The 24,032-nt window shown below is 42.4% G+C and overlaps 1 protein-coding gene across 1 annotated transcript; it reads right to left on the bottom strand.

The window, feature by feature from the left end:
• Positions 1-764: 764 nt before the first annotated feature.
• nuak1b (NUAK family, SNF1-like kinase, 1b) lies at positions 765-18,694 on the bottom strand. The gene is made up of 7 exons (XM_086299208.1): positions 17,381-18,694; positions 12,374-12,494; positions 8,728-8,879; positions 7,358-7,423; positions 7,115-7,234; positions 5,788-5,920; positions 765-5,192 (listed from the first exon to the last, which is right to left on the bottom strand). Exons 1-7 carry the CDS (start codon positions 17,663-17,665, stop codon positions 4,099-4,101), a joined length of 1,971 nt encoding a protein of 656 aa, XP_086155334.1. The 5' UTR covers positions 17,666-18,694; the 3' UTR covers positions 765-4,098.
• Positions 18,695-24,032: the final 5,338 nt, after the last annotated feature.

Raw genomic sequence — 24,032 nt, 5'->3', positions numbered from 1 at the left:
GAACCACAGTTCTATTTTACAACCACAGCTGAAGCCCACTGGGAGTGTCTTTTAAATGCCTGAAAAACAGATTTTGGGTGGGGTATCACTTTAACAACCATCAAGTTAATTTCACTACAGCAGCCAAGGCTGTGTGGAAACACTGGCTGAATTCAGTGCCCTGAATGGCCCATTTTCATCGGTAGCTCGACTTTTGACAGGCTGGCGACCTACTCTGAAAAGCTCTCGAAGCTTTGGCAAAAACTTTCAAAATGTGTCCAAAAAAAGTATACTTTAGCCATTCTGACCCCAATGATTTGACCCCACAAATTCAGACTGATTAACTTGAAGCTAATGATGAAAACAGGACACCGCCGCTGACATCTTAAATCCACTGGTGAAAGTTTTTGGGTCACACATTCTTAATAAGGAAACAGAAATGAGGCCATCTCACTAGTTTAATTAACATGTGTCCTACTGAAAGAAAAAAAAAGACTCTGGATATCCAGTTCAACCACTGGATAAACCAGAAATAATTTGCCAAAAAAAGGTATATTTGAAGACATTCATGTGTTAAAGGGAGCTTTTGGAACTCTATAGATGGCGACTATATAGATTACTGTTTAACTTTAAATGCAAAGCCATCTTTTCTATACCTAGATGTATTTAAGGTTCTCCTTGCATGAATCCTGTATAATCTTGATGTTAAATGACTGAAGCCACTTGACTTGACAAAGCTCTAGAATAAAAAGACTATGCATAGCAAAAAGCACACAAAACACATATTACCTTCAAGATCCATTTATTTGAGTTGATACAGTACTACAGGGGCATCGTGTTGACCCGAGTTGACAGATTAAGACATTCTACAGGATTTCAGGAACTTTTATTGATTTGTCTCTCCTCAGATACTTGACCACCTCCTTCACAATGAGATGACACAACTCTATTTTAAAGAAGCAACAATATTTCTGTGTGCAGTGCGTCATGAACACAAAACACTAAAGTCCTAAGCAGGTCAAAGCATGAACATGAAGTACTTTGACATCAACTTTAAATGGCTTGATCAATAAATACAAGTATAAAAAAACCACATTGATAATAATTTTCATTATCAAATTTAAAAAAAGAAGAAAAAAAATCATGAAAGATACCAAAGGCACGCAACTTACAATACCTTGGCAGTCCAGGATCACCCACAGATTAAAAACAAATAAAACCAATAAAAGAAATTTTGGCAATATCCCGCAATAGTAAAAAGCTGTAACCAAAATAATGCTTAAATAACATAAAATACTAATTTATTATTATTGTCATAACAATATCCAGTCAAGTTTTCCTATGATTAGAATTTCTGCTAACTAACAGATATGCACCAGTTATTTCCAGTTTGGCAGAGTTAATGTTTTATCATCAGATTCTTTCCATTGATTTATTTCCTTTTTTTTTTTCCTCCTGGTGTTGTTCCAGCATATTTAGCCTCCCCTGCTTTGGTAGATGTGAAAATAAAAATTTCTTGCAGTCAGCTATTAGTAAAAATGTCAGTCTTTTGCTCTTTTTTCCAGCTAACACTTTCACCTGTGGGTATTCCAAAAACAGGGGGAAATGTGTGCGAGTTCACCAATTTCACACCAGATTTGGCTGTTTTTGTTTGTTTTTTGTTGTTGTTTTTTTCCTTTGGAGAGAAATTGTGACACTTCAAGGAAGGAAGTATTTTTTTTCTGCCATAACATAAAGCAATAAAAACATTTCTTATATTTTGGAAAATCAAAAACAGAAGCATAATAAAACAAAATACTAACATAGTATAATTTTTTCACTGTAAATCCAGTTGACAATATAATGCAATACAAAAGGCAATAAAATGCAATATAATACGCAGTGGGTCTTTCATTTGAGTCAGAACCCAGGACCTTTTCTTCGCACATGCCACCGCTGAAAACATTCAACACTTGATCTTTTTCCCTTGGGGTCCCCCACGACATGCTTTTCCACTCACATCATTTAACATATCGGATGATGTCAGTCATCGTTCTCCAATTTTTGACATTTCTTTTGCTGCTGTTGAAAAGTGTATCACAATTTCTAAGGCCATACAGAAGACTGGGATCACACAATGACCCTCAAGACAAGCTATATCAACAGCCTCCAGCATCTCTGGGATGATTTCATACACCGTGGGGGGGGGAGATTCCTAAGAAAAATGCAAGGACTCTGACAAGCCCCTGACTCACCCATTCCCCTGAATCATTGTCAGTTTCATTACTTCTTTGGTATAAAACAAAAACTTTTCCTCTGCTCCTTCTATTCACTTTCTTTACTTTCACTAGTCTACGTTACAAAGCCTTCAAAAACTAAAACTATTCTAACACCTCGACCTTTTCTGCGTTTTACAGGAAAGACTGCTCTAATCTCACCACTGCTCCATGCATCACTCTTTCTCACACCTTTCTTCTCCCTCTAGCTATAAGTCTCTACGCGCCGCCTCTCTCTCACGCTCAAATGAAAACAATGGCTGGCTAATTGTGCTTGGTTGACATAATGAACTAGTATACACAGCTGGAGGGGCCGAGCACTGACCGCAGATCCCACCTGTGCTGACTCGGGCTGGGGCCAGTACAGATCTCTAGCACCAGCACGTCTCCTGCCTCCCTCTGAGGAATTTGCTGCGTCATCAGCGAGCTAAAACAAACCACCTTACTTAGCTCCTTTGAAGAGCTTGGGGTAAAATATTAACCAGCCCAGCAATGGAAAGCACCTAATCTTCTTTAGTGAAAAAAACCCCAAAATATAAATAAATAAAAGAAAGAAAGAAACACCTCTTACTTTTTTCAGGTAGGCCCAAAAAATGTGAAAGAACTAGGGCTATAGCCAGACACATTCCAGGACTGTGAGATGTTGTCTGTGCTATCTCCCTTCACTAGATGTCCCACTAGGTGAGCCCCTCCAGACCTCTTGTCCTGCCAACAAAAGTATGTTCAACCAGGCCTTAACTGCCGACAAACCAAACTACAAACTTTAACACTGACAAAGACCACGGAGGAAGGATTTTTGTTTTCTTGGCCTGTAGATGCTGGTGTATCTGTGTGTAATTTCACCTGTGTAGAAAGAATGGGCTTTGATGGGGGGAAGGGAGTAAGTAGTTAGTCAGCTGTGCTATGAAGGCCCTGGGTCTCTCTACATTCACAAACAACATGATACAAAAAAGCACAACTGGTGACAGGTTGGCCTGGCTTTTCCCTCCACATTAAGGAAATGACATACATAATTTGTATTATGAATCAAAAAAAGGCACTTCCTACATATTTCCTAGTATCATAAACATATATAGGACATATGCTTTTATGAAGGTATACTTGCCTGCGTGTTGTACATACACAGACACAGTTATATATTGGGGTATATAGATGTTTCTCGTCACCGAGTAACATAATTATATATGTCAGTTCCACAAACACAGTTGGAGACAAGGAGCTTTGGACTCTTCCAGTAATAGCCAGCGCCCACCAGTTTTGCACTTAAAACTAAAGCTACAAAATATTAATAAATAATCAGCAATGCTATTTTTTTTTTTTTGGAACAAGACCCTGGTTTGTTTCATTTCTTTCTTTCTTTTTTTTTAAAGGAAGTAAAGATCACAAAAGCATATGCTCCGTTTTGAGTTCTAAGGTGCTGTTGTAAACTCATACATGGAAATGGGTGATGTCTAAGCAGAGCCAACCAGTTTCTGATCGCTGCATTTGTGATTCTAACTTGCCTTCTTGCTGAATATGTAAACATGTTGAACACAGCAAAGTCTATGGGCGGGCCAAGAGAGCTGACTGGGTGGCATTCTCTCATGCCAGCTCTGTCTCTCTCCTGCACAGAAAACCTTAACTAAATGTTTTCTAGCCAGAGAAGTGTGCCTGCGTGTGTGTGTGTGAGTGCGTGTGTGCGAGTGTAGCGACGCATCTTTTCCATCGAGATTTCAACCCCATTTGAAAAAGCCACAAGCTACGAAAGGCCGATCCCAGTAACGCACTGGTCGTTAGTGTCACGCATACACATCTGTACACATACGCACACACAAACACACACTCGTGTTAAAATCCCTCTTCTTCTCTGTCTTCCACCCATCTATTAGTTGAGGTTGCTGCTGATGTCCAGGGCTTGCTGGTACACCTGAGTCATGTCCTCCAGGTCCCCCAACAAGGAGAAGCTGCCATTGTCCCCTGGGGAGCCTTTTGTTTTGGGGCCGCGGCTGAATTTGTGTCCCTGGATTGGCGGGGCTGCCTGGAAGCCTTTAAAGTTGGCGAGCTGCAGCAGGTTTTCAGCCGAGACACAAGCCCTGATGTTTGGGCGGAGGTGGGGTGTGGAAGGATGCCACTCGGCCCCGCTGAGGGAGCTGGGTGACAGGGACAGGACGGAGCTGTCCTCCCCCACTATGCTGGAGGGACGACTCTGACTGCGGGACAAACCAGAGTCGGTCGATGGAGGAGGCTCACCGAGGACTCCGGCCACCGTTGCTGATGAGGGAGGCCCGCTGTAGGTGGAGTACTTGCCATTTCGCTTCAAGATACCCTTTCTCCCCATGGCTCTCTTGGGTGGGGAGGTGGCTAGCAGAGACATGCTGGCGCCCCCTAAAAGCTCGGAGGACTCACTGCGCTCTGGGGAAGAGTAGTACCCTGATTCCCGTTGTTGGTTGTTCTTCAAGATGCCTTTTTTGGGCAGAGACGGCACGATCTTGGCTGGGGAGACTCCTCCCAGCGTCGGCTCCTCTTCCTCTCGGTCTGGGCTGGACGCCTCCTCTCCACCTTCAGCTTGCTGAGGCAGCGCTACCTGACCCAGCTCCACCTCTTCAGGACTTACAGATTGGTGCTCTTCGGTAACCCTGGTCTTCAGGATGCCTTTGGGTCTCTTTAGACCTGGCTTGTCCTCGCCTCCACTGTGCGTCTGTCCTGCCTCAACATTCTCCTTCTTGGACTTCTTGGGCCTCTGGCGCAGCAGCTGGGGCATGGCCGCAGCTTTGGCTCCAGAACCACGTGGCTCAGTGCGGTTCTGCCAGTCGATGAAACGGGCCAGCATGGGCGAGCCTCCGTGGTCGCGTTGGGTCTCGCAGTCACACACGCTGTTCTTCCAGCCCCAGTTCACCCACCAGTGATTGGCAATGTCCTCCACTGTAGCTCGACGCTCAGGATTCACCATCAGCATCCAGCGGATCAGTCCACGGGCATCTGGGAGTAAACAGAGATCTGTTGAGTGCTTCACGCTGCACATTATTTGACATACAAATACTAAAATCATATGCTATTGCTTTTTCATTTCAAAGACTGTTACACCTATACCAAAAACATGAATCACTGAGTATTTTTCAAGAGTATTTTGTTTCTACAAAAAGTTGCTCTTTTTAGCACAAAAAGTTATATTTTGTTTCCATTGTAGTTTATTCAAAAATCATGTTACCAGCAAATGAATAAGAAGTATAATGTCTTGTTGCTCAGCTAAGATGTGCTTCTTTATGCTGTCTGGATAAAAGCGTCACTGTTTATCATGTGTAATGCAATTTGCATCCACTACATGTGAACATCCAGAGTGCTCTGATCCATGCTTCCCCAAACAGCGTATGAACAAACATCTTAAAGGCTTTCATATTCTTCTGGAATTTATGAGAAAAAGAGTCCTCGTGGTTTCTATCTGCAGCACAGCTGAATTAGATTTGCCAATTACAGTTTATGCTATTGTTTTACACAGCGCACTGAAATCAGGTGTGTTTCCTAACATGACCCAAACCAAAAGGAATGCAAGCTGAGCCAAAAGTTCCAGCAGTACCTGAGGACTGAGTGGGCTCTTTGTACTCGCCGTTGCTAATCTGGCGAATGAGGTTCTTGTGGTCTCCCCCATCAAACGGCATAGTTCCATAGACCAGGGTATACAGCAGCACCCCAAGGGCCCAGCTGTCCACCTGGAGGAAACAGTGATTAGTGATTCATGGCATTAAAAAAATGGATGCTGTGAAATGAGCTGAGTAGACTGGGCTTTGAGTTACTCTACACACCAATAAGCAATATGATATGATGTTGTTTCTCCAGCAGGCCTCTCAAAGACATAATGACAACGGCAGGTATTTTGGTGGGCCATGACTTGTTTGTGCACAGACACATTACACTCTCTCACAATATAATGTGGCTTTCAAAAATGTTACATAACACTTGGTGTTTTGAGGAGGTGCAGAGTGATGGGAGCGGAAGAGGGTAATGAGACCAGCAGAGATAGCAACTGTGATATGCTGAGCTCCTGACAGTCGCTAAAGACATGCAGTTGACGTGTGTGTGTGTGTTTGTGTGACTGAGAGAGAGAGAGAAACAAAGAGCATGGCACAGAATAAGTGTACAGACTGTAGTTGGGGGCAGATACAGTGGGCTGTGATTTTAATGAGGGCAGCTAAAGTTTTGAGACGTAATCAATGACCAGCATCGTGAATGTTTCACTCTTTGTGTCATCGTCGGTCCATTCCTGAGTATGCGACAGGCCACTCACTATTGTCATGCTCTATTTTTGTTGTCTTTGCTCGCTGTAATTTGTGGCCTCATCCCAGCTGTGGTTCTATAATTTTGTTTTTAGCACTCTCGAGTAAATTACAGTGAATCGCACTAAATTGAACGGTTTGACTACGAAATCTAAAAATTCAACATCCCCCCCCTCCTCCTTGTTGCTTTGTTTTATCCATCTGATGTAATTGTAGTGACAACGCCCTTCGGAGTGACTCTGCACTTGCAGAATGAGTGGTTTTGGGGAGACATTTTCACTGTTTCTTTCACCAAAAGTATTTGTTTAGACAGCGCTTGCGCTTTGAGGCTGGGGAGCTCATTCCAATCCAGTTAATCTGAAGACAGAGTGAGAAAAACGATCCACTGGTTCCTCACTTCAAAGACCCCTGAATATTGTAGGAAAGGGAGGACAGGGGAGGGATGCTGACCCAAAAGAGAGAGACCTCCCTTGGACTATGGACTAATCCCATCAAAGGGCCTGAGAAGAAAGTCTACCCACCAGTTTGTATATTGACTACATGATGATTGTAATCACTAGCGGTTCATCCCAAAATGAATTTTCAGGGAGGGCAATAAATGATTAAATTTCTATTTCCGCTGAGACTCACCTCCGGGCCACGGTATGGTCTCCCATTGACGATCTCCGGTGAAGCATATAGGGGGCTACCGCAGAAGGTTTGCAGTAGCTTGTCTTTATGGTAGAGGTTGGACAGCCCAAAATCAGCAATCTGTGAACACAAGGCCAAGTTAGAATTTCAGGTCATATTATTTCTTTTCCCTCACGCAAAGATCATTTGAGACAAGGCTTTGGCTGCCAACACATCCCAGACCATCACAAGAGGCAAGGTTACCTTAATATTACAGTTTTCATCCAGTAGCACATTTTCCAGTTTCAGATCCCTGTGCACTACTCCATTCTGCAGTGAGAAAAAAGAAAAAGATTGATGCATGCATCAGCTCATTTTTCATTAAAGAGGGTTCCAAGCAATAAACAGTCCATTGCATTTGTATGTATGTGTGATTTACTTTGACAAAGATAGCTTGAGGAAATCAAGACAGCCTGTTGGCTTAGTACTCTTTAATTGGTCCTGTCCCCTCGAAGATCTTCAAGCTGACATCTGCTGGGACTTTCTTTTAAATCAGCTCAAATGTGTGACATAAACATGAGCCTGTAATTATCTCCCAGTATGAATTATGTTCTCAGAGCATCATGGGATAAAACAGCGACTATGCTGTTAATGCACGGGTTGGGGAAAAAAAATCCAGGAATTAACATGTGGTACGCAGACAGACAGAACCCAGCTCAGATGCAGAGGAGTGACTTCATCCGTCACCCCCCGCCTGTTTGCGCAGCTCAGCATTGCATCTCCTGTCGGTGACTGTCTAACACGGTGCTCATTTTCACATGACTCTGATTGGTGAACACAAGGAAGAAGTGGTTGGTTGCTTGTTGTGCCTGTGACTCACACCACCCCACCCAGCAAGGGGTTGCGCTTGGTGGTAATGACTCATCATTCATGGCTGTCTGGGACCAATCTGTGAACCAATCGTCTATCATCTGATAACTTAGCCTCTGGGGGCAAAGGCTGGCGTTTTGGGGAAGATATACAGGTAATGGACAATTGACATTCAGGCCAGGACGTCCTGTTTAGCGCCGCGGCCATGACTTAGAGTCTGATAATGAAAGCAAATTCTTTTTTTTTAAAAAGAAAAGGGGAGCATTTATAGAGATTAGTCTGGGAGTCCCCTAGCTGAAGACTATGACATCATCCCTATCTACAGCTGGGAAAAGTGTGACAAGTGGGGAGCCAATGGGATCTTTGGGTTTTAAGCAGAGTAAGTGAGGTGTGGATGTGGGTGTGAACCAAACTTAATCTCTGGAGAATGACTCTGGGGGTAGCTCAGGACATCAGTCCGTGTGTGTGCGGCAAGATTTGAGCACAGATTTAAAGACAGGGCCTGTTTGTTGCCCTGCTCTGTAATGGGAGGGTAAGCCTGAATTAAACTGGCCTGCATTCTATCTTCACTCAGAAACAGATGACTCTCTACAACCAGTGCGCCAAGAACAGCACACCGTGCAGGGCTGGCAGATTATACTAGCTATGCGTCTGAATGTGTGAGGGGAATGGTGAAGGATAAATTAAGGACTTAAAGTCTTTATGTGTGTAAGAGACACAGAGCACAGCGTGCACAAGCTGAAGGCACGGATGAGTTTTCTCACCTTGTGACAGTGGTGCACGGCGGAGACTATCTGTCTGAAGAAGCGCCGCGTCTCCCGCTCGCTCAGGCGCCGACGCTCGCTAATGTAGTCATACAGCTCGCCCTTGCTGGCATACTCCATCACAATCACGATCTTGTCCTTGTTCTCAAACACTGAGAAATGATAAGAAAATAGCAACACATTATTACCGACTTTCCAAAAACATAGAGGTATGGGAGGACAGCTTCTTAAGTCTGCCCAGGTTCATTTTGCCTTCTTAATAAAAATATTAATGAGCATTATTAAGTAAAAAAGCAGGAAAAAAAACGTTTACTCCGCCCTTTGTTTTTTTTGGAGGGAATTGGGAATCCAAATTCCAAAGCAACACATTACATCTCTACATTTCTCCCAGGGTTACATCACCCAGACCCCACCTCATGTGCCTGGCTCCTTCACAACACTACAGCAGGGAGGGGCTGTTAACTCAATCAGGCCTTGCTCAGAGAGCAGAGCAAGTGGAGAGCAGTGAAAACAGACCACAAAAAAAAAAAAGAAAAGGAGAAAGAGTTACCTTCACAGGCTCAGGTGGAGGTTCTGCTACAGCTTGAGCTTTGCATCATGTTGCCACTTTTCACAACACAGTCCGATATTTCTAACAACCAACCTATATTCTTCTATCTTCTGTACCTACTCTTACAAAGCAGGCTTTTTCTCTTTTGGACCTTGAACTTTTATTACGACCGAAGCAAAATGAATAAACCTGGTGACACGTGTGCTGATTTTTAGAGGAATGCTGTTTCATTTTTATCGCCATTGAAATACAGCTCACCAGACATATCATTGTGTGTCAGTTTTTAGCCATCCGCTATATAATTTCAGTTTGGCAACATGCTTCTTGGCATGAAGAGTATGACAGCGGTTAGGGAGAGAGAGGAGAAGAAGAGAGAGGGGAAAAAAGGCTAGAAAAACACAGTCAGCCATGTTGCTACATATTGTCCGTGTTGATTTTCCCACACAGCAGGGTCACTGAGGTGGGGGCCTCCGCTTTCTGTACTCTTGAGTGAGCACCTTCACAGTCTGTCACACTACTTTCCTCAGCACCCCACCCCTCCTCTCCTGGGGTTCTTTTAAAGATATAATCCTCTACAAAAACACACAGTTGCTGAGTGATGGTAATGCTCCCTGATTGTGACTGTCTGGCAGCTCGGGAAATAACAGACGGGATGTAAGCCAAGCACTTGGGAGGGCAAAAGCAGACTCAGCTCTCTGATTGGTGGACAGAGGAGTGACCTGGGGTGACATTCACGGCGAACCTTGATGGGGTTAGGCTGGGGGAGCCAATTCTCAGCTTGCACTCCCATTTACCTTTGAGCACTTGCGGTGAGGTAATTACCTGGCTTACATAACTCGGGTTTGTTACAGCCCACTGGGCACGCCAGCCACCACTAAAGCCTCGCTGTCACTCACTGGGCTTTGTTCACAGGCCATGCCCTCACATCTGACTAATTAGCGCCTATTGTCCTAGTGTCTGCACTGATGATAGACTGTTGTTGAAAACTTGCACAAGGGCCAAAGAGTCACACAGAGGAGTGGAGGGATAATTCTAAAGTAGGCCATAAACAAGCACATTTTAATTAATCTGTAGGGTATTTTTCCCTTTGTTTATCATGTTTACTTAAGATATTTGGAGATATAGGCTGATTTTTGCCTAGATTTAGCTGACAAATTTAACACCATTGCAAATATAGTCAGCGACTTAGCTTAGCTTAGCACAAAATCTGGAAGCAGCACTGAGAAAGTGAACTCCTGCCAAGGTAACAGAATTGGCAAGATCTTAGCTTTAGCTTTGTATTTTCTGTGGGGACACAAGAAGAGTGATCATTTTTTATTTTGTTGTAAGAAGGTAAATTTCTAAAGATTCCCCTCACGCTGAAGGGTTTGGGTTTTTTTCCCCCCTGGCTGAATCAGTTCATGCTGCTTGAGCATTTTGTAGGGTTGACTATTTCTCTTAAAAGGAGGGCACTGCATAGCTTCGCCTGAGGAGCAAAGAGCAAAAAAAAAAAAAAAAAATACTTTAAATGTCCCCACGCAGCATGCTGATGGATGCAGAATGTGAGGGAGTGGTAAAAATCAATCTTCACGCACACATCTGGTTCAGCTTTGCTTCACACAAGGCAGTTAGCAGGGGCTGTTGAAGAGGGTGTTGCCGGATACACAAATCTTTAGGCCTCCTATACATCTCTAAAGCAAGGCTGGGCGGAGGCCAGGCCACAACAGTAAACGCTGGGTTTGAGGAGAAACACCAAAGAGCGAGAGCAATGAGTCTGGTTAGGTTTGTTGGTAGAATTGACTGCTTTTAAAGGAAGGCAGCACACATAGAAACACCATGCAGGCTCGCCTGAGTTTATAAAGCTGGCTGTTCTTTAATCATTCTCTTGCAAAACACATAAAATTCATCGGTAATTCAGCCCTCTGACCGACTACTGGCACGTTCCCATGACAAATAGTTATGTTTGTTACATATACACATTGCTGATAATGACCTAAGGACTTTGAAACTGAACAAAGGACAGTGGCTAAGCCAGTTAGGGAAGTACCACACAGCCTGCAGCCGCTATGCCAGGGCAGCTAACCTGAAAATGGCATTGAAACTGTTGCTATGTTGACACAATAGTCACGAGTCACAAATCACATGACAAAAAAACAAACAAACAAAAAAACACACTGCAGTGCGTTGTGAATGTAGGAGACGGAAAACAGACCCATACTACATATTATCAGATGATTAATTGCAAGCACTATGTTGAAAAAAATCAATGGGAACTGTTCAACCTTTAGAGTCGCCATCAATTCTAATCTAATGTTTTCTTCCGGTGATGTAAAGGTCATTCATGAGGACTCATCAAAAAAAGGAGGCCCAAAACAATAAATATGTTGTCAATGTCTGACTTGAAGTCTTTGATATTTAGTGAACTGCTTCCTGGGGTAGACATATGTTGATATTGCTCCAAGGGAAGGCTTATGGTCTTTCCTCCTGCTGCATAGCACTGGATTGGAGTCAGACGGGGAGCAAGCCCGGGTGACTGAGGCCAATCCAGAGTCTCCTGAGCTACACACACAAAGGTTCATACACTGAGATAAATATACTGGGATTTATACAGACACATATGTGCAGACACACACACATGCACGAGTATAGTCTGGTTCCCAGCTGCTGTTGTCTCTAAGTATCAGCAGATGTCTGGCCCTGAGATCAAGACCAGAGAAGACAAGGGGATGTGACCTCTTAGATGTGGGAGAGGCAATCCCTTAGAATATCACCCCTCTTATAAACACAAACTTTCACAAATGTGAATGCAATACACACACACACACACACACACACACACACACACAAAGAGAAGAATCCAGATGTAAATTGTCAAAGTCATCCAGACTTTTACTAGACCAGGCAGCCAGACGGGAAGAAGATTAATAACATCCCAGAGCTGTAGTCCAGGACTTATTATGACATCTGCATGTCATAACATGACAGTCCTACAGCTCGGCCACGAGTGCTAAATGAGCTGATGGAGGGAAGAATTCTGGACATGTGTGATTTTGTTTGCATGTTCAAATTAAATAAGTGTCCATGATTTGTCACAGGTAGACATTCAAAGACCCTCACCTTCATATATAGAGATGATGTGGGGGTGGCGGAGGGACGACATGATCTCAATCTCTCGGCGAATGTGTACCATGTCCTGCTCATCCTTAATCTTCTCCTTCCGAATGGACTTGATAGCCACCTGGAAAGAGAGGACAAACACTTTTCACTCATGTGACTTCAGCAGCAAAGGAAAAAAAGCAAAAAACAAACAAACAAACAAGCAAACAAAAATCCCCCGCTTAGATATACAGTATCTTGAATGTGTCACATTTAACAGTTTAAAGTAAAAGCAGATTTGTCTTTTTTTCCAAGAAAATTGATTTGAAAAATAGGCTGATTTAATCTGGGAAGAGACGTGACTGCAGAAAGTCACTGAAATGAGATTAAGCTGCAACAGATTTATCTGTCACATGCGATTTGTTATCAGTGAACTTTAAATTGTACACTTCATCCACAGTACACGTCATGAGATGTCAGTCTGCACACAATGCTTGATTTCATTATCAAAGAAAAACAAACCTCCCCTGTCCACCTACAGAGACTTTTAATAACCTTTGACCTTACGAAGCCTTGCTGAGGTCAAACTATTGCAAACTGAAACACAAGTACCAACATTGTGGCCTGTTTTGATATTCAATCATCATGATTACAGAAGCATCAGAGGACAGATTCACACAGTGCAACATGGCAGTTTCCATAGTAAAGACTTCTCTGGGAGCAGCTGTTGTTAACTAATCGCCTGTGTCCAAAATCACTCCCCTGACTCAGTCATTCCCTCATCAGTATATAATGGTCACTCAATAGTTCACTCAATACGGCGCGCTATCTTGGAAACAGGGAGCGTTTTCGGAGCCAGTCTGGGACTCTGCAGCCATACTAGCACATAGTAGCGCTTTGTGTGAAATGCTAAAGTCTTCATGCTAATAAAACTATGCTGATATAATTATAAGGTTTAATTTAAGCAGTCATGGTCACTATTCTGCTTTGCTGTGTTAGCAAGCTAACATCTGTGCATTAGCACAACACACAGTGCAGCTTAGGCTGATGGAAATGCCATTAGGTTTGCAGGAATTTGGCAATAAGGTAATGGTTAGGCAAATAGCCTCTAAAGTACTGCCGTTCATCCAAATTGGTGCATGGATGTCTGCACTAACTGCCACTCCAACAACTGTGGAGAAATTTCTTTCGAAATCCCAACCACGTACAGCAGGCGCGGGGTAGAAAAGCCTATAAAGTCTGCACCATGTATCCCTAAAAAGCAGTGAGAAAGGTGTTAAGTGTTCACCGATTTTAAGAAGAGGAAAGAGAGAGCTGAAGGTTAGAGTGATCCTCCATCAATCGGTCAGTATTAACTTACAAAGCAAATTTCCTCCCTTGTCAAAAGTCCCCGAGAAGACCCTAACCACTACCCCCGCCTTGTATGTTTAGTTATTCTGATTAAACACAGCTAATGGCCCGTATTCGAAAAAGCCTGAAAAGATGGCCTGCTGAGAGTTTTATGGAGGTATCAGGAGAACGGGCAGGGGATGAGGAAGTGATTCACTCCTTGCCGTGCCAAATGGGCCCGTTAAAAGGAGCTTAACAGTCAACAATGACACTTGATTTGATGATTCTTCAGTGTCATGGCAAAGCCAATTCAGTTAAGAGTCAGCCGCAACAGGATGCATTCAAACCACTAACCTATGTACTCCATAAATGAGAGGTTAGCATCCTTCTTCAAATAAACCAGTGGAGAGCCCACAGTCTAGCACATCATTCTTGTAGCCTAAACAATCTGGATTGACCCCCGAGTTGTTCTTTGATCAGGTCTGTAAAGCATCTTTTCACTCTGAATTATGTTAGTTTAAACTTTTGTCCTCCTGACTAAACTGCAGTATTCTGTGGAGCCCAGCTTTATTCCATTCAGCGAAAAACCACAGGCAGTAGCGAGTGCCAAGCTAATTACCGTGTACATCAATAAAAATAACCCCAAACCGGAATAGCTGCCTTCCAGAGCATGCCTTGATTACATAGAATTTAAAGAAATGATACCATAATAAACAAGCCAGGGTCCAGGGGGTTCACATGCTGTGTTCATAATTGGGAAAAGTTGTTTGTGTCTTAACACTGATGTTTTCCTTTACCTCATCAAAATCATCAGGATTTTATCACTGATCCCCAAAACGTGACTGACACTTGACTTTGCAAAGCTGAATGCAGCTTGCCTTTTTCAGTTGTTGTGGGATGGATGGATGCATGCATGCAAAAAATACCTGATTTTTTTTAAATTAGGGAATGAACTAAGAAATTGCCTACAAAAGTTACACACAAAGACAAGTAAAATGTGTAGAGAAGTTAATTCTACACTGCATGATAAATCAGTGAATGAGACAGTTCCCCAATATTGGGCTAGAAAGCCAGATATCTTTTGTGTATCTCCTCATGTTGCTTTGCCCTGACCTTGATGCGGATCATTACACAGGACCGCAGATCAGCTACTTGCCAGCTGGCGGAGCTGGCTGACGCAGCTACGCTTGTTCTTAAGTGGACCCCCCTATTACTGTCACTCACAGTAAACGGGCGCTGCACTGCTGCCCACGTCGGTCCCTGCCAGGTATGGGGCGGCCTCGTCTGCCCCTCCCGTCGTCCAGACTTTGTTCTCAAAAGAGCTCGTTTGAAGTGAAAGTCCATGTTTCGCTTCAGCGGAGCCTGACATCGTTCTGGGCTTTCTCAGGCCATTAAAATAGATGAAGTATTCATCACAAACTCACTCGTCCCTGCATTGTCTAAAGATCATGATCATCTGTCGTATTGACTGTGTGTCTGAGTCAGACTTAGGAGGAGGCAGAGAGAGGGAGAGTGAGTGGGAGAAAGAGGCCCGTCACTTTTCCAGAGAAGTGTATTCTCAAACATAATGCCTCATCAGCTGTACAACATAGAAAATAACAGAGGAATGCCAATGTTTTTCCCTCTTGCGTACCTCCCTATTGAGTCCATTGTTGGGGAATGATGTAATCTGGTGCTTTAAGCACATATTAATATGACTCTTTACCCCTTTTAACTGAGCCGGTTTCTCTCTTGTTATGGTGGTGAGCTTCCCTGTATCTCTGTGCTAACTCCCCAGCCCCTGTCTGTGATGGATCCTCCATACAGGATATTAACATTACCTTCTAAATCTAATTTCCTGCTGTGGATGGCCTTTCATGTGTCAGTGTCCATTATAGGCCTGACTGTCACCATAACCTTTTCACTATAGTCCTCTCTAGATGGCATGTAATACTTAATGCAGCTATTTGAAACATAGCCACAGGTCTCCTTTTACCTTTCACACACATGCACAGAAACACGGGTTGTGCACATCCCACAAAGCCACACCAAGTTCTCTGTGATCTGCTGCACTTCACTTAATGTTAGGTGTTTGTGTTTTTTACTGAGCGTGCAAATTGTACAACAAACGGGCTTCCAGGTGAAACCAGCTCTACTTTCACTGACATGCTGAATATGCTTGCATCTAATCTGTCGTTCGTTATTCCCATGTGTGTGCATGCACACACAGAGAGCTTCATCAGTTTATCTCTCCACTTTGTTCTTCTCACTGGGTCTGTGGAACAAGCCAGGAAAAGGTTCAGGGCAGCTGAGATGATTAAATAACGTTCTCACCACACTGGTTTACATGCCAAATGGACACAAGGGACTCCCTCTGGATCAGAGGTCAAGTAAACTCTAGCAGCGTAGTGCCATATGCATAAGCTGCGAGATGGTGAGTACTCTATGTGCACAGACTTGGGTCCCATATTAATAGTTCTCTATTTTAAGTTTTAATGCTAAGCTCAGCTCAGTGCTGTAGATAATAGGAGAACTGGAGCCACTGGGCTATAGTTTTTTGACTTACACATAAGTATGTTGGGTTTATTTATATATTTAGTGACTGGCAAGTAGTGCTTTATGGCTTAGTAACAAAAATATAATAAACTTGCCAACTATTTGACAAACATTGTCAATTATTTAACAAAAGATTTCCAAGATATCCAAAGCCAACAATCATGCAATACACTTTGACCTGTCCAGTTAGTACAATTGCACAGTTTTATGATGCTAGTGAAATTACATTAATTCATATTACACTTGCTACCATGGCAATAATGCCGAAAAACAAACGGAAGAAAGGAGAAGCTGGCAAGTGGGACAGGTCAAACAGGAATGTCGTACCAGGGGGTTTGCTGCCCCCCTTCCCCTATTAAACATGCATTTGCCAGGAGCTATGAATCCGCTGGGGGACATTGTTGGCCTGTACTAAGTTTCAGTGGAAATTTCCTCATGCCCTGCCAGAATGGGCACTGGGGTCATATTTTGCCACATGTGGAAATAGTTGGTAGAGATCTGCCGGTCTGCAAGGACATCACAGCGGATGGTGGTTTTACTGCCACAAATATACAGTTCATCACTTTCAAATAAAAGAAACGCAAAGTGCCAGACTGAGCCATGCAGGGAAAAAAAAACTTGGCACTTTAAAAATAGAAACAAAACGGGAAGGGAAAAACTGTACGGCACTGTGCAGAGTGATGAAACAGTACAAGTAACCTACTACTTTAAAGACTGAGACTATGTCAAATGCTGGTCATTCGCATAAGAGTGAATTTGGGGTTGATCTGAACTTTGCAATGCATGTCTTAAAAACTTTACAAATTATGAATGAGCGTGGACGCAGGACGCTTCTGGGGAACTTTTGTGAAGCTTGTGAGGGTCAGACAAGTCCCCATAAGTCTGTCAGTAGCCGGAATTGCACTCCGGCATCCGGTCGTGAGGCCCTGCATGTGTGCAGCGTAACTCCCTGGCCCCACTGGCCTTTTTGGAGCATGGTGGGGGAATTCCCAGCGGGGGTAGGTCGTGCACACGCGTCTGGGAGCAACAAACCACTTAATTTGGGACCAGTGCTGTTTGTAGTGGCTGCTAAAGGGCGTTACAGAAGTATTGTGAATTACAAGCGTCTGGGTTTACTAAAAGCATCGTGACAGATGTTTGCAGCTGCTTGTGTAAATGGCTCACCTCTCTGCCAGAGTGCCGCTCAATGGCCTTCTTGACTTTGCCATAGGTGCCTCTTCCCAGCGTCTCCAGCAGCTCGTAGCGATGCTTCAGGTTGTGCTTGTGATGGTGTTTCTTCACGCCCGAGTTTCTCCGTCCATCACCACTCGTCGGGGTCTCCTCAGGTGAGCTGCCGGCAGGTGGAGTTGAAGGTGGTGGTGCAGCGGAGGGCTCACCCGCCGAGCTTTGGCCCTTCTGGGCCTCGGGACGGGTGCCCCCCCGGTGCGACGATAAATAAGCGGTTTCCATCTCACTATAAGGAAGGGTTTAAAACAGCCTTCCCACTGTTAAATATATCACTACCTACCTAAAAAATAAATCGATAATATAATACTTATAGGCCTAATAATAGTAATAATAAATAAATAAATTACAAGGAACGACGCCAGTCATGTTATCACACGTGGAAACTGACATTTCCAGATTGTCTCAGTTGATCAATAGGCTTTGATCATAGTGGCCAGAGATCTCTCCTTCTACCTATTCATATTAATAATTGCTATATACTAAAGGATTACTACATGAGCGCGGAAGTCTAAAAGGATCGGACCTTAATAACCTGGTACATACTCTATCATTGGTTAAAAATACATTCTAGTGCCAATATAGTTAAAAAATATAGTGTATTATTCAGATTTCGACAGCAGGCTGCATGCCGGAAGCTCAGCACACTTTCGATTCAGAGATGCTATACTGGCTATAAATATGTGCAAGCTCTCTATCCCATTAAAATAAAATAAAATAAGACAGCCTAAATAAATTGCTACGATCCCCTTACTCCTCAATTTACTCGCATGATCTGGCTGTGGTTAGCTCTGGCTCGTTCACATCATCTGTCGTCCCAAACACTGCCAACATCACGAGAAAGGCGAGAAAGCTGCGACGAAACCGGCGTTTTGGATGAAGATGACCCTCATTTTGTCCACGGCCCAGGTAAAGCTCCTCATTCATCAGGACTCTGTCTATTGTGCGACTGCATGCTCCGAGCCGGGGTCGACGGTGGTGAAAGTGCGCTGGGATCGGACTCTATCTCAAGCTGAGACGTTTTGGATATTGCCATGGTCGTTTCACTGCTCCCCCTCTTTTTCTTCGTGGCCTTCTTGTTTCTCCTTCCCTTTCTTTCTCTATCTCCAGCGTGAGGGGCTGTGAAGAAGGAATGCGAGAGGATCCGAGACCGGAGGCGGAGTTTAGGCAGATCTCCTCCTTCCCTGTCCTTTCGCTTCCCTTCTGTCTTTGTGCTCCCCTCATCATTCCCTCTCACATCTTTTATGATATGCCGAGTCTCACGGGCGTAGCCAGCGATCATGTGCACGGGAGGTGACACCTCCCTCCCCCCACCCTCAATGCCCTTTGTGTCTTATTGCCACTGTCACCCCTTCTACCAGACAGATCTGCAGTTCACCTCCACATATTTTATGTAGTACCACTAATAGCACTTATATATATATATATATATATATATATATATATATATATATATATATATATATATATATAGATAGATAGATAGATAGATAGATAGATAGATAGATAGATAGAAGCTGTGGCCTTTGGCCAGTGTGCTTTAGCTAGCATTTAGACTAAAAACACAAAGCCAGAAGGCAACAAATGTATATGTACGACAAAAAAACAAAAACAAATGATGTGCTTTAATGGGAGTTATTTACAGAATTATTTCTTGGCTAACAGGTTGTCATACACTGTGATGAGCGAGCGAAAGAAAGAAAGAAAGAAAGAAAGAAAGAAAGAAAGAAAGAAAGAAAGAAAGAAAGAAAGAAAGAAAGAAAGAAAGAAAGAAAGAAAGAAAGAAAGAAAGAAAGAAAGAAAGAAAGAAAGAAAGAAAGAAAATGGTGCATTCCTTAGTTTTATAAATTGAATGCATATGCTGCCTGGAGGGAGCCTAGTCTGCTGAAAAAAATCAAGTTTAAACATAAACAATCTGTCAGATTTGTTAAGTATTACATTATTGTCAATTTAGATAGGTGTGGTTTTGCTCAGTTTTGGTCACAAAAAAAGGAGGAAGTTACATTTGTCAGGGCTCGTGTGCGGAGGCGAGGAAGGGATGACCCACATGCAGGACTCGTGGTGCAGAACGAGGTTTATTGAATATGTAGACAACAGATGATAGGATGGATGGCTGGCTGGCTGGACTTAGCGGACTGGTAGACTGGCTGGCTAACTGACTGACTGGACGGAACACACGACAGAAACAACATCATCAATGACCCGACACTGAATGGGTAGAACAGAGGGCTTAAATACACAGACTGGTGATAATGATGATAATGAGGGACCGGTGAGTACACAGCTGAACATAATGAACTAATGATAATGGGAAGAGGATTGAACATAATACACACAGACCAAGGCTAACACAATAAAACAGGAAGTGGAACAGGCAGTAGATAAACAGTGAGTGTGAACTGAAAACACTGGGTCACCGACCCAGGAACCCTGACAACATTTTAAAGTGTGCATTGTTTCTGGAGTCGTAATAATCGTCACAACAACATATAATGCATGGGACATGGTGTTTTACACATTTACCCACTTTTCCACGGGAATTGTGTGATTATTCTTAAATGTTTTAAAAAGCCATTTCAGTCTGTTTTAAATATATGCAAAAAGTTGAGTGAATTTTACTGTTGGTAACACTAAACAAAGACTGATGGACAGGTAGGGACTAAAACTGCAATTAATGGTGTTTAATAATCTTTATGAACAACTTCACTTGCTAGAATGAAGAAAACAATCTCATACAAATATTATTATTAATCATTGTTGATGTGTGTTTTTGGAGTCACGAACACAATGTATTTCCATCCAACAACCACACCAGGCTTGACTATGCTGGTATTTGCTAAGATGCACATGTATTTTAGCTTCTCATGACAGAAAGAAAAGGAAAAAGTTGTTTGGGCTCATGTAATCTGTTTTTTTCCTTTGGTTCTCACGTAGTTGGCATAATTTCGCATGGCATTTTGTTGTCACTAAACAAAGTTTAGTAGTGTCCACTTATAACAACACATACTCTGAGATTATCTGATGTGATACTTCCCTTGGCCTCATTTGCACTCTGTTGTGCAGCCTGTGGGACGTCTTGTGTACAAAAAACACCACCGCTGCCCTCTTGTGGTAAAAGCTGGGACCAAGAATTTCAAATTCAAATTAAATCAAATTCAAATTTTATTTGTCACGTACACAGTCATACACAGTACGATATGCAGTGAAATGCTTAGACAACTGCTCGTGACCTAAAGAAAAAAAGAAAAGGCTATGAATAAGATAGGAAATAAATATGAAAATTAAAAAGGGTAAATTTAACTAGGAAGGAATAAAATAAAATATAAAAATTAAAGTTAAAAATGAAATAACTGTACAACACAAATTAGAATGAAAGGTAAATTTAACTGGGAAAGAATTAAAGTTAAAAAAAATAAAATAACTACAACAAAATACACAATACACAGTAGAACTATATAAGAATGTATGAAGAAATATAAATATATATATACACAATAACAGCAGCTGTACAAGTATTAACTGGAAATGAAGAATATAATGTCCAGTGTTGTGCAATCCACATTATGTCTTGTGCAGTGCAAATATGCTTAAAGTGATTTAAGTGATGAAGTGAAAACAATGTCCAGAATGTCCCCTTGTGTAAGAACTATATGTGTGGGTCAGTACTGTGTGGTGGTGTGATTGAGAGACCGTATCGCCTGCGGGAAGAAGCTCCTCTTCAGTCTCTCTGTGTTGGTCTTCAGGGAGCGGAATCGCTTTCCAGACCTCAACAGACAGAACAGTCCGTTGTTGGGATGGCTGAGGTCCTTCACGATCTTCCTGGCCTTGGTCCAGCACCGCCTGCTGTAGATTGAGTGCAGGTCAGGGAGCTCGGAGCGGATGGTGTGCTCGAAATTTCGAGAAAATAACTCGGAATTTTGAGAAAATAACTCGAAATTTTGAGTTATGGATCCTTTTTTTTAGTGGCTTCCATACCCTTCAACCATGTTATGAGAGTCGATTTTTGATACTTTGACCGCCAGAGGGCACTATGCAATTTCCCTTTTGACAGCAGGTGTTTCTGAACCAAGGAGTTAGGCAGAGTAAGCAGTAACTAAATAACTACTCATTACAAATCTTAGAGGCATCTGTTCATGGTTCACGAGTCTGAAAGAAACAAGTATTGGATTTCGAAATCAGTAAATATCGGCTGTGTCCCAATTAAGAGACCGCACGCTTGAAGTACGCATTTTGAGTGCGATTGCGTCACCGCCACGCGACGACGGCTGTCCCAATTCGAAGTGTACTTCAAACGCGTATGGCTGTGTCCCAATTCAGGGTCTGCACGCTTGAAGTACGCGCACTACGCGTACTACGTAGTGCGGAAGTGAGAGGCTTGTGAAATGGGACGGTCTAGCCTTCGTAGCGCTGTTCAGGTTGCCTAGGAACCATGATACTAACCGCGAGAAACGTCTCATACAGCTTTGTGTGACAGAAATGAAGGAGAAAAAATGTTTTGTTGGTCATTCATTTTTGTCATGACATCACTTTGATTAGTTGAGTATCTGAGGCTGAGACCACAGGACTGGAAAACATGATAGTTGGGCTTCATTTCTGTACTGAACAGTCATTTCAAGAGTAGTTAGTAAATAACAATTAGCTCTTGTTGTTCATGTTCACTAAAGCCATCTCACTGTGGTAATGTAAATATAATATGGCCAATATCATAGTATTGTCAGATTATTATGATATGATATCTATCTATCTATCTATCTATCTATCTATCTATCTATCTATATATATATATATATATATATATATATATATATATATATATATATATATATATATATATATTTAAATATATATATATATATATGTGTGTGTGTGTGTGTGTGTGTGTAGAGGCTTTAAACCCAAGTTAAACAAGTTACAAACATCACTAATGTCACATAACTTTGCTGATATGTGGCCAACAGCAATGTTTTAATGTTCTTCGTTATTAAACATTCGCACATAAATAGGTGACATCATATTCAATACTTACTTTTGACAGTTCACTCTTCGGGGGCTCCCTTCTGCCGTATTTTGCGGCAAAATTATCCACACCCACCGCCGTGCTATCAATTGTGGGATATATGGGAAGCGTGCACCGGACCACGCTTGATATTTGGGGAAATCGACGGCGCATTTGGAGTATGCATTTGAAGTACACTTCGAATTGGGACAGCCGTCGTCGCGTGGCGGTGACATAATCGCACTTAAAATGCGTAGTTCATGCGTGCAGACCCTGAATTGGGACACAGCCCCTGAATTGGGACACAGCCATTGACTGTAGAAAACATGGACGACGCGACCCCGCCTCCTACCATTGTGCAAAAATGAAGCCAAAATACCCCGCTTGTGGAGGCTGCCATCTTGCAAATTTGGAGACAGAGGCTGTATCCCAATTCAGGGTCTGCAGCCTTAAAGTACGCAGCCTCAACGGTCCTCAAGGGCCGCGTACTCAAAGACCGCTAAGGCCGGAAGTGTGAGGCTTGTGAAATGGGACGGTCTAGCCTCAGTCGCGCTGCCCAGGTTGCCTAGCAACCATGATAGCTGGAAACCTGTGGTTGACAGAAATGAAGGAGAACATATTTTGTTCATTTGTTTGTTTCTACACGAGCTTTGTGTGATTTAATAAGTATCTGAGGCTGAGACCACAGGACTGTAAAACATGATTGTTGGGCTTCATATCTTTACTGAACAGTCATTTAAGATTAGCTAGTAAATAACAAATAGTTAATGTTGTTCATGAGACTAAAGTCAGTGTAAATATGAGATGGCCAATATTATAGTTATTATATTAATCATTATTAGTTATTACAGCAGGGAGTTTGAACTCACAAATCAAATCACTTCTATTGTCACATCACATGTGCAGGTACACTGGTACAGCACATGTGAGTGAAATTCATGTGAGTGAACTCTGTGTCAAATACTGAGCTTCAGTAAAGATCCAAGTTGCAGCTATTCATATGTCCTATCACCTTAAATCTTCACTCAAAGATACTCAAGTATCTTTGACAGTGTATATATAGATGTATTATATATAAGAGACAAATGTTGTTTCTTCAGAATGTTGACATTACTAAATTTGGCTCAATACTTACATATATGTGTAAAAAGCAAATGTACGAGCTGTGATAACTGTGTCTGATAGAATGAAGAGTAGACTGATATATTAAATATTCCTTTATTGGGTGAGAAAATCATACCATGTCATAACTGCTTTAAGTCATACAGAATAGATATCAGAGCTTTAAATAGGCTGTCTTCTGCTAAATGGGTCAAACTGGGCAGAAAGTAAACAAACACAACATCCTTATAGAATATGATGTAACACTATAGATCAACTTACCTCAGAATATATAAAGCATATAAACAATTACAGCAATATGATGCAACAAACACAGCAGTGCTACTAATCCAAAATACTCAAAGCTTCATAGAACTGAAACAAACATTTATTTTTAGCTCCATTCTGCTGCTGATACATACTTTATGTTTCTGAACATTAAACTTGTTGCTGCATTTCATAGTGTTTAACGTTAAGGCCCTGAGTACTTTCTCC

The sequence above is a fragment of the Aulonocara sp. 'chitande type north' Nkhata Bay genome, linkage group LG7, assembly GCF_057382095.1.
Source record: "Aulonocara sp. 'chitande type north' Nkhata Bay isolate Kocher_YH1m ecotype deep benthic linkage group LG7, A_spYH_male_GT1.1, whole genome shotgun sequence".
Classification (NCBI taxonomy): domain Eukaryota; kingdom Metazoa; phylum Chordata; class Actinopteri; order Cichliformes; family Cichlidae; genus Aulonocara; species Aulonocara sp. 'chitande type north' Nkhata Bay.
The sequence above is the reverse complement of the archived record's forward strand: the minus strand, read 5'-3'. Positions and strand labels throughout refer to the sequence as shown.